The 13,578-nt window shown below is 53.6% G+C and overlaps 2 protein-coding genes across 2 annotated transcripts; both read left to right on the forward strand.

Annotated features, from left to right (window-relative positions):
• Window positions 1-2,512: 2,512 nt before the first annotated feature.
• Window positions 2,513-4,102, forward strand: J4E92_001756 (uncharacterized protein; the record flags this gene model as incomplete). The annotated part of the gene is made up of 4 exons (XM_051493167.1): window positions 2,513-2,540; window positions 2,733-3,070; window positions 3,275-3,319; window positions 3,374-4,102. 4 exons carry the CDS (start codon window positions 2,513-2,515, stop codon window positions 4,100-4,102), a joined length of 1,140 nt encoding a protein of 379 aa, XP_051356398.1.
• Window positions 4,103-6,953: 2,851 nt separating this feature from the next.
• J4E92_001757 (uncharacterized protein) lies at window positions 6,954-8,164 on the forward strand (the record flags this gene model as incomplete). The annotated part of the gene is made up of 2 exons (XM_051493168.1): window positions 6,954-7,400; window positions 7,448-8,164. The coding sequence occupies 2 exons, from the start codon at window positions 6,954-6,956 to the stop codon at window positions 8,162-8,164; spliced, it is 1,164 nt and encodes a 387-aa protein (XP_051356399.1).
• Window positions 8,165-13,578: the final 5,414 nt, after the last annotated feature.

Below are 13,578 nucleotides of genomic sequence, written 5' to 3' on the forward strand. Positions count from 1 at the left end.
AAGGTCGACTTTGGCTTCTCACGTCTTTCTTCGGATTACGGCCTTCGCATATGAGCTCAGTCTCGTACTTGGGATATACATAATGCTTGGAGTTCACGGTATTTTACAAGGTGTGGAGGGAGGGTTGCAGAGCGTGGCTGGTACACGCTGCATGGTACACAATATTTTGGGCACGATGCAGTGGAATTGCGTACCGCCACTTAACATTCGGATACACGATTAGATACCCAGGTTATTGTTAGTTCAGGGGGTCACGCGCTTATTGCGCAGGGTTGCGGGTAGACGGCAGTGATACACTGCCAGAAGACAGTTCTATGTAATGTATACTTCAATTGTTTATTCTCCAGCTGTAACCATGTATGCTCATGAGTGCAAAGAGACGGATTCAGATGGCAGGCACTCAATCCTATGTTACTCTAACCACAAGCCGTAGAGTTTACGTAGTGTCGGACGATAGAGACTGCTATCATGCAGTGTACATCTCCCCTGTCGCAGCATCAATCATAACTGTAAAGCAAAGATAGCCAACCCGCTTCATCTGACTGAATCACAATGTCTGTCTGCCAGACTTCGCCGAAGCACGTTATAGAAGTCTACAATGCCGTCGCCTGGATATTTACTTGTGGCTATCATCATACTTCCCCCGACTCTGGAGTTCATGGCTCATGATAGGCTTTATCACGCACAGTCTCTCCAAAACTTTACTTGTTGGCGCTGATACGAAGATACATGAAGTCTGCTATGGTGCAGTAGGAATGTCGCAATACATGATATCAGTATCTTCGTTGGAAGGTATCTAGTGTATATTTGTGACGACAACTACTGTATTTCAGAACACATATGCCTTGAGAATTCATCGTGTTCTGCTAGATACAACAGGAAAGACCATCTTCCGATCGTACTTTCCGTGAGACGAGCATGTCAAACACTAAAACTTCCAGTGCGATGAGTAAGTGTTTGAGGGAAAATATTCTAGCTACAACCTTGAGAGAGACTAACGATAACACGGTTGACCGATCAGTCACCATGCACATAAGCAAAGATGACACATACATCTCCTCCGCCTCATCCCGCTTCACCCATTCCTCCCTGCGCCAGTACGTGTACCAATCGGTCTCCTTCCCTGAAAGCCTCCAAGAACGCTTCTAACACACATCAAGCACATCAACCCACCCCAAGACACGCATGCCCAGAATAATACCTCCGAAATCTCACATCATTTTATAGTGCATGTAGACAGCGGCTCACGCAGCCATCTCATGTCGTATCCGTATAGCACGCTCCGGTCTCAACAACAAGACCCAACACGGACGGGCTCACCTCGTTGCAGGGAAGCCGTTTGTGGGAACGCGAAATACAATGCAGCAAAGGGGTTTTTGTTGGGATAGCTATACAAGGCAATCAAACGAGGATACTCCGCGATAGATGAAGAGCTGAAGCTAGCTCCATACAGCTGGGGTGCACAGATCACAGTCCCACGCTTCCATGGCCGACAGGAGGGAAATGGTAAAGCGGCGCATCACCTTCCACACCGTCGCAAAAGAACGGACGTTGTGGGAAGAATAGCATAGAAAGTGGAGTGAGATGTTCGTCAAATCGTGGGGAATATGTGTTTGATGTACAAAAGTGTTGGATGGAGAAATGAGTGTATTAATTCATCTAACATGAGATGGAAGCTGCCTATAAGCAGCAGTGTGCTTGCTACATACAAAGGAGTGTGGTAGCAAGCATAACAAGCAAGCTGATTGTACATGAGATGAAAGCTGATGGAAACCAACAAAAAGTGGACGATCGTGCTGGTGGAAGGTAGGTAAGCGCGATGGATCTACACACGGGTTCCGTTCGTTCCAGCCCCTCTTCCCCCATCGATCCTTCCCCTCCCCGCGTACTTCCACTCCACCAATTCCACCAAACCGTTTACGGTGACAACACACTAGCGCGATATTGCGAAGCCACTTGCACCGACCTTGGGCGTTTTCACGCGGGCACCAGTCATTCCATTCTCATACCACCCGACTGCCTGCATGCGTATCGATGGCGCTGGAGATAGCCGAGAAAGACGAGGCGGGGAATCTGGTGGCGCAGTACGTTACTTCTGCGGAAGGCAAGAGGGTTGATGTGATTGTACGTTGTATGCACGTCTCGTCTTACTTCGATATGAGTTATTTGGTTTACTTGCGTTTGATATCTCGGTGTTTGTACTGCAAGTCTGACTACAGAGACGCGTTGGTGGAAGATGTGTGTACGGTCACTGACATAACATCTCCACCATTTTAGTACCCCAAAGAAGCAAGGAGCTATGCGCAATGCCTTCTTGATGTTTTTCTGCCAGCGGGATATCCGCAGAGTGTGACGGAGGATTATATCCATTATCAGATTTATGTATGTTTACTCAGGTCTTTCCTCTTCTGATCAAAAATAGAAAGAGTTGACACTTTGGAAACACCGGAAAGCTGATGGAGAGATGTTGATGTAGGACTCGCTTCAAGCGTTCTCGTCATCGATTGCGGGGATGTTGGCTTCGAGAGCTGTTCTGGAAGGTACGTTTCCATGTGCGGCATGGAGTATACTCAGCATGTTTCCACCGTCCTTGGGTAAACCAGAGATTCTGCATTGTCAACAAGGCTCTCAAGAGAATGGACTGTACATCACAAGCACCTAGCATGGAGACACCCCATCACGATTACACTGAACAGCAAATCCCACCACCACCCATCTAACTACCCACCCAGGCGTCGGCGTCGGCGACTCAACCGCCTCCCCCACGTCCGCCCTCCTCCTCTCCGTACTCCAAGAGTCTACCGGCCGCATCGCTACGATCCTCTTCGCGCACCGTCTCGGCACAGCCCTCGAGCCTGAATGCAAAATGTACCGACTAGCCGCCGATGTCTTCAACGACACAGCCATGGTGCTCGACTGCCTATCGCCCGCCTTCCACAAACCCATCCGCGTGGCTGTGCTGAGCTTCTCGAGCTGTCTGAGAGCCCTATGTGGGGTTTGTGCGGGAAGTGCGAAAGCGAGTTTGAGTGCGCATTTTGCGAAGAAGGGGAATCTGGGTGAGGTGAACGCTGTGAGTTTGCTGTTTTCTTTTCTTCTTTGCTATGAAACAGCGAGCAGAAAAGCATTCGGATGTCTACAAGCACGTGTCTTACAATGGGTATTAAGACCATGTGCTATCATGCCCAATACACAGATCTGCATAGATAGCTTACGACTTATGCTGTGGGGCACAGTGTAGGTTGGGTACACATGACCGTTACTGACTAATGCTTAGAAAGACTCGAGCCAAGAGACAGTAATCTCTCTCATGGGTATGCTCGTAAGTACCGCCGAGCTTACACACTGCTGATGTGATGACTAATATGCCGGCTAGGCAGGCAGCCTGGTAGTATCCTATATCACCTCACCTTTTGCGACATGGAGCACACTCATCGTCCTGCTAGGAATACATTTAGCAACCAACTATGCCGCTGTAAGGGCCGTCAGCATCGCATCACTCAACAGACAGCGCGCCAACATCCTGTTCAGCAACATGTTCCAGCACGGCGTCGTGCTGAGTCCGACCGAAGTGTCTAAGCGCGAGCGCATCTTCCACAGAGGTGACGTATTGCGCTGGTCCGACGACGAAGTGCTCGGCCAGTGTAAGATTGGCGTATCTCTCCAGGAAATGCTAGGCCGGATAGGGGAAGAAAATAGGCAAACGGGCTCGCTCGCTCTGCGGACTATACAAATCTCCGAACTACTAACCGTCTTCGCTGGCGAGGCATACATCATGTGTCCCGCTGCATCCGCATCTTATATCTCCATTGCACTGAAAGCAGAGTGTGGACCGACGGATCATCTCAAAGCATGGGCTCACGCACTGTTGTTTGCGAAGAGGGCCCGAGATGGGAATGGGCACTCGGGTGATCAGCCCAATGAAGCACTTCCTCCGGCCAAGGATCGCCTGAAGGCTGAGTTGAGGCAGACGTTGGAGGACGTCCGGGCGACGTTTGGAAAATATGGGGACGAGATGAGGGGGAAGGGATGGGATCTAGATGTCGCTGCGCTTGAGACGCAAGCCGGGACACGGTTGCACATGGACATACAGAAAGCGGGATGACGAGGTAGCATGGACCTCAACTGCCTTGTCAAGAGCCGTGAAACGAACGACGTGAAAAACACCAAGGAGATACCTAGACGGGCGTCTTGTTGGGGAGACAGGTAACCCGATCGAAGCACTCGCGTGTTGCAGGCTGTCGTGGGATCCAGGGCAAACGTAACCAACGTCGCTTGGTAACGACGTCAGCCGATTGACTCATCGGCAACGGCATAGGATCGGCACCAGCATGTACGGCTGGCCCTATGTTTGAAGCAGTTTGATAACCACCAGCATGTCTTTTACCTCTTTCCTTTTTCTGCTCACTGTGTGTGCCAGCGCAGACGCATCAGTGCATCGCTCAAACAGTGGTTACGGTCCACATCGGTCCGGTTTCATGTACACCTGGCGTCTCTTCGGCGGGCGGTCGCCGGTTCCGAAGCAATCAATGCTTGAGTCCAAGCTCAACACCACAATGTGGAGTGTGGACAGGCAATGCTGTGCAAAGAATGGAAACTAAGGCTAAATGCCATGAATCTCGTGATTGCTCCAAATCATGACACAGGGCCAACATGGCCTTGGTAGTGAGGATTTCTTCAACTCAACGTCGGGAAGCTGGTACCGAGGGCGTGGTCGTTGGGGCTCTAACAAGCAAAAAGGCGCACATTATGGACGCCACCATGCAAGGAGAGGACATGTCGTTCCGACATGACTGAGGCTCGAACAGCAGAGACTCCGCCAAGGTCAGCGTGTGGTTTCAGCGATCGCGGTGCTCCGACGGAGCGTGGGATGCGGCTAAAAAACGAAACCCCACGAAGCGGTGAAGCGGGTGAATCACGACTACGCGAAGGAAAATGGCCCACTGGCTGCGTCATGCTGTGTTCCTGAGGCTCCGAGCTTTTTTTGTTGGCGGCTCAAAATTTTCGGTGCGGAATGAATTTTGGGTGCGCGTCGGCGCGAGCTGAGTCGTTAGCCGGCTACTGGCGGTGCTGCAACGACACAGCAGTCCTTCTAGAAGCGCCACATTTGCATCTTCACGAAGCACGGCAGGGTCGGCGCTTGGAGAAAGCCCGAAGGCGCCCTCAACAGGTGGCAGCGCTACATCGAATGGGTGAGCGATTTCCGAGGTGAAGGCTTCGAGGGCGGAGTGTTACAGGCGTTTCGCTGGACATGCAGGAGGTTGACGGAGATCCTGGATCGACGCGCAGGGCAGGTGTGGAAGCACTAGGCAGGTTCGGGTAAATTTCTAGAAGGATGAAATCGTTCTAGAAGATTTCTTCGGTGGCACGGTGAAAGAAAGTGCGATGGGGCAGGGATTGGGGGTGGGTGGCCTGATGGTAGCGCTGGTGGAACGTCAGCATTCCCTCGTTTGAGACAGCGAGACGCTGGCGGGATAGCTGGCGGGATAGCAGGGCAGGATTGTGTAGCCGGGTGGATAGAGCAGCGGGCACAAAAGAAAGAGCATGCGTGAGTATACACCTACAGTCGTTGGCACGGTGTACTCATGCACGGTGTGGGAGTGTTTGCTAGAGAAGGGTGCTAGAAGGCTAGAGAGGCGCCGGCGCATCCCAAGTGGAGGGCGGTTGGCTGAGGGCGGGTTTGCGTCAGTAATGGGCGAGATTGGGGAGCACTTGGAGGACGAGTCTGACCCCAGGCGTAGGGCGAGGGCCAAGCGTGTGGCCGTGCGGGCGGGCGTGGTGTAAGACATGAGGAGCGTGATTGGCGAGGACGACTTGATCAAGTACCGTTGCGCGTGCACATCACGCGGCAGCAGGTGACTGTACATGCTGTGACAAAGCAAGCAAGAGACATGGGCTTTGGTGCGATCGATCTACTTTCCTTTGTTGTGTGGGCAGAGTCATAGGGTGGATTAGTGGGCTCCGGCGTCGTTTGCGGCGTGCTGGGAGGTGCTCAGGCTGCGCATTCCACGTCCCTGGGACCTCCACTGTGCACTCGACTGCCATCCGTCTCGCAACTCGTACGGACTGGTAAGGAAAGGCGACGGAAACTGGAGAAGGGTGGTCTTTATCGTCTAAAAGGGCCGTTTGGGGCAGGCTACGCCCAGTCGGCTGCTAGAGAGGGCTGCGGCGACGCACAAGGCTGGGGGGCCAAGGTAATCTATGCACGCAGCTAGTGCCGGGCGTCGCAACCAGACGGGCATGGCTGGTGAGATATCGAGCGACCGTGCTGGCTGTCTGCGGTGCGACCTCCCACGCCCTCGGAAAGCGACGCGTCGTTCGTCGGCGGCGCTGATGTCGCAGTGTGCAGTGTCGCAGTCTGTCACAGCAGGCGGCCAGGTCGGGCAGGGCAGACGGCCATCAGCACCCATCGGCGTGGCAAGACTGAGCAGCAGGGGGCGGTTTCGGCCAGGATGATGATGCGGGCGTGCGTCTTCCAGAAGACATGGGCGGCCAATGCCCAGGTAGCGCGTGCCGCCGCTTTTACGGCAGCGAGCCCTCAGCCATGGGCCCTCGATCCTTCATGATGGCCAAACCGCTGGTGGGCCCTGGCGTGTGCGTCCTGACTGAGCTTTCCGCCCAAGCATTGACCCAAGACTCCCTGACTCTCCACTGCCGCTTGCTCAAAACCACGCTGAGCCGCACCTGTCCATAGCCTGCTGTCCATAGCCACGTCCTGACGCACATCGGTCTCACCACACGCCTACCCACACCAACGTATATACCCACCCACACCCCGATGCTGCCGCCGCCGGAGCGATAACTTCCCACCACCGCCCAAGACACTAGGTTCGCCCGAACCTCGTGCCGCCAACGCCAAGCTGGCGCAACAACTGCAACTCTGTTCCTGTGAAGGCTTCGACGAGCAGAGCAGGAAGGACGCCCGCCGTGTTTACAAGCAGTTCTGGCGCAGCGTCATGGTCACACGCAAATCCGGAAGCCACGCCCTGTCCATCCGCACCGACTCGACCGCCTCGTCCTCGCCCACACCCTCGCTGGCCGACTTTGATGCCCGCGACGTCAAGATGGCCCTGTCCGACTGCCAGCCCGCCCCGCTGACCGTCTCGATACCCAAGAACATCCCCAGCCCGCAATGCCGGAAACCCAACTTGCAGGAGATCCTCAGCAACACCGCCCCGCCGCCCTACACCCTCACCTCCTTCATGGCCTTCCTGTCCCAGAACCACTGCCTCGAGAACCTCGAATTCACCATGGACGCCTCTCGCTACCGCAAGCACTACTCCAAGATGGTCAACCGCCATCCGGGGAGCCCCATCTCGCCATTGTCTGAAGAGTGCGGCTACGTGCTGATGCTCTGGCGTCGGTTGATTGACGCCTACATCCGCGAGTCCGGCCCACGAGAAGTACGTTCGTTCAATCCTATCCACCCAACCTCCACTAACAGCCGCAGGTCAACCTTCCCGCCGAAGTCCGCGACACTCTACTAGGCCTCTCCGACTCATACGTCCCACCCCACCCATCGGCATTAGACAGTGCCGTGGCCAAGATCAACGAGCTCATGGAGGAGAGCGTACTGGTCTCGTTCCTCAACTCAGTCAGCCCACAGAGCGCTCACCCCGCCAGCCACGAGAGCTACGCCGGTAGCAACATCTCGCGCTCATCGACCCGCAGCTACGAGGAGCGGAGTATGCTCTCCCGCTCGTCACAGCCGCCCGTGCCTGCCCACCAACGAGCATCGGCACCGTCGTCACTGACGTCTGGCTTCATGGCCTCGAGACCCTTCTCACACTCTCGGTTCCACTCCCAGCCCACCTCTTCCGGTCAAGCACACACCCGTGTTACATCTGGCTACACTAGTGGCAGCGATGCATTGACCGATGACTCTGGCAGCGCCAGTAGCCCATCGGGCATGAGCGATCCGCTTACACCCCCCGGCACACCGCCCATGAGCGACTACCCCATGGCCGACTTCCATCAAGCCTACTACGACACTGGCTCGAATAGCGGCACACCCAGCCCTCGGAACAGCCGAGGAGAGCACAATGGCCTCGCCAGCGCTACCCGGGATAGCTGGAAGCGAGTAAGCAGCAAGCTCTGGCCCAAGAAGAAGAGCGGCGGCCAGCTCCGAGACGACGAACCAGGCGTCGTCGAGGGTGGTCTGTTCTAAGCTACCCACTCACCTCTTACATTCTTCACCATCACACCGACATTCCGTCATTCAAAAGCGACACGATTACGAAGATGCAATCAGAGCGATTTGCATCACCTTGACCTTGCATACTGGGTTGCATAAACACCGGCGTAACTGATTTCCCCACCCCGAGTCTACGGGCATGCGAAGGCGCAACTGGCTCACACGACCCGGCGAGGTTGTTTTCGGCATTTCCACTTCCTTCTCAACTTCAAACTACTAGACATTTTGCGAAACGGCGTTGCGAAACTTGGCGGCCACACTTCCTATATCCACTTGTAGTGGCTAGGCCCAGGCGTTACATTTGACGTTTCCATCTATCAAGAGCATATCACGAATGACCTACTGGGCGGACGGTTTTGAATATTTTTTCTGTATCATTACGGCTACTTTTCACTTTGCCCCAAAGCGGGCGTGCTTCGGATTTGTTTCCGAGGCGCATTGACTGTTCATAGGCATGGATGGGGTTTGGATTGGAGTAGATACCAAAGCGCATGAAGCGCTAGAATCACGACTGTTTACCATTGTTGGTCAACAACACACAAAAACTGTTTCGATGCCGTTCCCTTGCTGTGACGTTCTTACTCAATCAGGCAATGTCGGATACAGGTTGTCTACGCCATCGCAGCGGTACCTCCGACTCCCTTTCTGTACCAACATATCGGAACTCTACTGCCTCCACATCAACAAATCGCATCTTACACAGCGCCCACCAACCTGATGCCTTGCATCGGAGCTCGTTCGTCCGGGACAGCATGTAGATCTTCTCGTGCGCATAGGCTACGCAAGGAATCGCCGAACGCAAAGCAAAGGGATATCCTCAATCAATCCCTTTCGCCGTATAACCGGGACGCCCATCGGTGGTCATATGGGACAGACCGATAATAGCAGTCTCCTTTCCACTCCTTGAACACCGACTCCGCGGTATCCCTTGGATCCTTTCCGCCCCTACTTCTCTCCGCTGGGCTGGAGACGGTCGCCGAGGACCCGGGCGAATGAGCTGCTGGATTGGGAAAGCCCTTCTTTCCATCGTGTACTTTCAGCTACGCCATTGATGTGCTACCCATGGCCACGGGTTGGGTAAGGGATGCGGTGCCCGAGGTGCCCGGTGCGAGGGCAATCGCCGAAGGAAGATGCGTGACTTGTGAAGCGTAGACCAATGTGTTGGGTGGTGAACTTGAAGTTGGGGTGGAAGGATGAGTAGGCGGAGACTTTGTCATGGCAGTTGTCCCATCACGGGGTGGCGTCTTAGGCCACGTGCTGTGAGTCGGTCGATAGTTGTCACATTTCAGGCGTGCACGATACTATTCAGATGGCTATTGCTATTTTCTCACACGCCTCTCCCCTTCCTATTCGGATCCGAACCACACACCATACGAGCACACCAACCAAGGCGTAACGATAGGCCGCCTCCGCGGATCTCTTTCTCACATCATCCCAATGAACCCAAACTCTATCCCTATATCACATACATGAGCACACCGATCAGCCTCGCGCTCCAGCTCAACCACGCAGCACCAACGACGTGTAACCGAGCGCGCCAGCCCGCTCGCCGACCCCAAACTTCAGGAACATGGCACATTACCAATCCCATGCCCGCGGAATCCGCCCTTCCAGTCCAGAACGCCGTTCACATGTCGTTGCCAAGCCCGAAGTCCTCCTTTCCTGCAACTGTGCCGCACGCCAAAGGATGCGAGAGCGAGTAATGTTGGTGGTGGCGTAAAGGGAAAGTGTACATCACAAAACGCTATGCACAATTCCTGGTTCCTCCCTCGTGCACGAACGTTTGGTTTTGTTCTATTCTCTTTTTAGGTGGGCCCTTGAGCGAGGCAGCACGTGGAGTTGGCGTGCATTTGCATTGCCGCGAACGTGGTTTCGGGACCCCGTTGTGCTGGGGTGGATGAGGTAATCGCTCTCCTGGGACGACGATGTGATGTCTAAGGGGAGTTACATTGCTGAATGTATACGGTATACGGCCAGCATCTACAAATCTCCTATACAATGTGCCCGGGCCAGGTAGTATCTACGGCATCAACGATATCCGTAATGTGCTATACCATAACTTCCTTGATATTGTTGTCGTTCAGCGCTTACGGCGGCTCGAGGTACCATGCGGGTAAACTCGTTTCAAAGATGGGACGTTGAATCGATGTTCAGGCGTGACATGTTTCACTTGGACACTGGTGGAAGATATGACTCGACGGCCTCTGGGATGCCTTGTCTTGTTGAAAGGTGTTGTTCGTGGAGGTATTTGATATTGTGATGGCTTGTGCTGAAGCACGACCTCAACTTCAGGACCTTGACGCTTGGGGCGGAAGATCTCGACAGCGCAGAGTCATGGAGCTTTTCGCGTTGCTGATCAACTGTACAAGCTAGCGACGTCGCTGCGTATATGTATATCCGAGTTGAAGGTTCATCAGGTCACAATGGAAAGATACCTAGGTATGAGGTACGCTACATGACTAGATTTTATCGCTTTCAACGGCTGCCCTCTCGTCAGGTATCGCGCACACACCAACCAAGAAAATGAGCGCTGCAAGTATTCGTCTGCAGTTCTTCAGCCTCAATCAATTTAAGAATCTATTCACAGTATCGCAATCTCCCATTCCCGCAACTCTATCGCTTTATTCCCGCGCGCACACTGAGATTGTCCTGTCTCCTTCCCCATCCACCCAAGCCTGCCCGGCACTTGTACCCAGCGCACAGCCTCCCGCGCGGCCATTGCATTGCAGACAGACTTGCCAGCAGCGCAGCACGCCGTCCAAACCTACCAGTAATCATTACGTTCCAAGCCGGACTACAAAATACCAAGACCGACCGACTAACCACTTGACGGCAACACCCGTTCGCCGATGCAAGATGCCCTCCGCGGAGCAGAAAGGGGAGGTAAAGCCGTGATTCGTCAATGTGCAGGTAACATCGTTATCGACGGACTTGTAAACTGCGAAAAATCACTCCACCGGGCTAACTGGATCTTACCAGCTAAACGTACAACCAGTCTCTCAATTGCATAGCTATTACCAACGACGTCGAAATTCGCGCAGGCACGATGACGAAGTCTGCGCAACGTAATAGACCTGTTTACCCTGGCCGCTTTGTGCGATTTACCCCTCATCTCTCTTCCATCATCGCACCCACCAGCGTGGAACACATGGACCTGGGCCAAGAGAGGGGTTTCGCACAAAAGCAAACACGAGAGTGGCAAAACTTCTCGAAGCCTTCTAGAAAGCATATCTTGTTCGCTGGAGATAAGCCACACGATGTGACGTCGAAGGTTTAATCGTCACCTAGTCTCGACGATCACCTAGAGATACAACAGCAGCGTTGTGGAGTACCAAAAGCCCGCTGATCTTTCGCTCGTTACCCAGTGGAGATGCTACCCATCTATTTTCACGTAAGACATGGTCGGAGCATGTCCAATCTCCCTGCGCGTCCTCGCGAATAGGAAGATGGGGAACTGGCGGAAGGCAAAGGAGTTTGTCTTAGCATTCCCGACCCCGCACGAACGTTAAAGGGGGCGCAGCTGAACCGCCGACGCCATTGCATGTCGAACATCGAAATCGCGAGTTTGTAATGACACAAATCTTCAAGCAAACCAATCGACGCAATATGGCCCAAGCATGCAAAGTGGTCGTCCAACCCGCGTGCAGTATTCTACCTTTCCCGCCAGCTCTCCTTATCCCGTTAGCGCGAAGGACGTAGCAAAAGCAGCGCATACTGATCGTCGCCTTCCCGTTGAGGTCAAGATAGACAGCTGTGTCAGCGGATCAAGACACTAGTGAGGGGCAGGAAGCAGGGCCAAAAGCAGCACGCCGCTGATCGCATGCGCCATGAGACATGATCGTGTGTGACGAGCGGCGCTAAGCAGTAACTGCCGTTAGGATAGTGGGCTCTCACAGCCACTGCAGTTTGTTGATCTTGGTGTGCGTGTGGTGGGATTCATCGGAGCACATGTCGGAATGGAGAAGGAACAGGTTGTGATGGTGCCTTGCATGCTTGCAAGTAATCGATGATGGCGATATTGGTATGAATAGCATCACAATAACCGACTAAGCGATTCGCTCTGGTTGGTGCTTGGCCAATACTTTGGGTCTCTCTTACTCGGTACGTATATCGGTGTGGGAGTATGTATATGGGATGTATTCCGGATAGCTTATGCCTCTGCTTACACTTTTCAGCCCCGCTTAAACTCACGATCGGTAGGGGAAGTGTGTCTGCACTAACCTCACCATGTTCAGCAAAAACGGCATGATGTAAACTCGAAGTTCCGCCCGTACTACTGCACACACGGGTCGCTAGTGCATTCAAACATGTACAATCTGCGTATACCATGTCAAAAGCCTAGACAAGGCGGCACGTTACACCGCGTCACCCCCATGCCGCATCGTGATCGAGCAGCAGTGATCGTGGATCGTGATCGCGCTTTTCGCGTGGAGCACCAGCACAACATCATACAGATGAGGCATCACCCCTACTTCCTACCCCCAACAATATTCTAGACCTTCCAAACCGAGCAGATTAATCAAGTTGCGCCGCGCCCTCCACCTTCGGGCCTGCTCTCACGGCTCTCTGCAATAGGAAGGTTCCCACGATACATTCTTCCCTGCGATCGACGATGAGGCTGACGAAAATTGATGAACAAAATACCAACACCATGGGCTATCGGTCCTGTAGGTTTCTCACGATACCACATGCACTTTACATAACATCAGCATGAAGAGGCACGTGAAAGCACGTCATTTAATCCGCACTCGCGCCTTGCTCGCCGCGTCCATGGCAGAAAGTTATTCGACATCCACGTCCCTGTCAGAGTTCGGTTTATCGCAGAAGGTTAGAGCCAAAACTCCACTGAATGACCGATCCGGGCCGGCCGTGGACTGCCATGGTGCCGTCTGGGCGCGTGTGTCGAGTTATTTCCATATAGTAGGGCTTTAATCTATTTTGCTTACTACTTTCCCTTGTTCCCCGGCAAACCACATGGACGTCAACAGACGACAACGACGATGTGTCAGATTTGGCTGAGCTCAACACACGCTCGCGCAATCTATGTCGCGGGTTCTAGAAGGTGAGAGTACGTCTGGGTGTGGTTTCCATTAGAGTGATATGGTTCTTGCATGATGCGGGAGTGCCCTATGTCGCTTCCCCTGGTCTTGAACAGACCGTTGGGGATTGTCATTCTTTGGTATTCAGTGTTTACACCAATCCTATCATTTATCTCTACGCCTATAGCGTAATATGTCTCGTCAATAACATTGTCTAAGGCCCCTACGAAGAAGCGTTTGGTATTCAACGGTGTGTCATCTATATAAGTGATGGGGGGTTCAAGTTCATGCTGAACCCTACGACTTGAGACATGTCGTCTCTGTTCTTATTGATGTAGGACGAGAGCC

Source organism: Alternaria infectoria, assembly GCF_024043175.1.
Source record: "Alternaria infectoria strain BMP 0036 chromosome Unknown scaffold_2, whole genome shotgun sequence".
Classification (NCBI taxonomy): domain Eukaryota; kingdom Fungi; phylum Ascomycota; class Dothideomycetes; order Pleosporales; family Pleosporaceae; genus Alternaria; species Alternaria infectoria.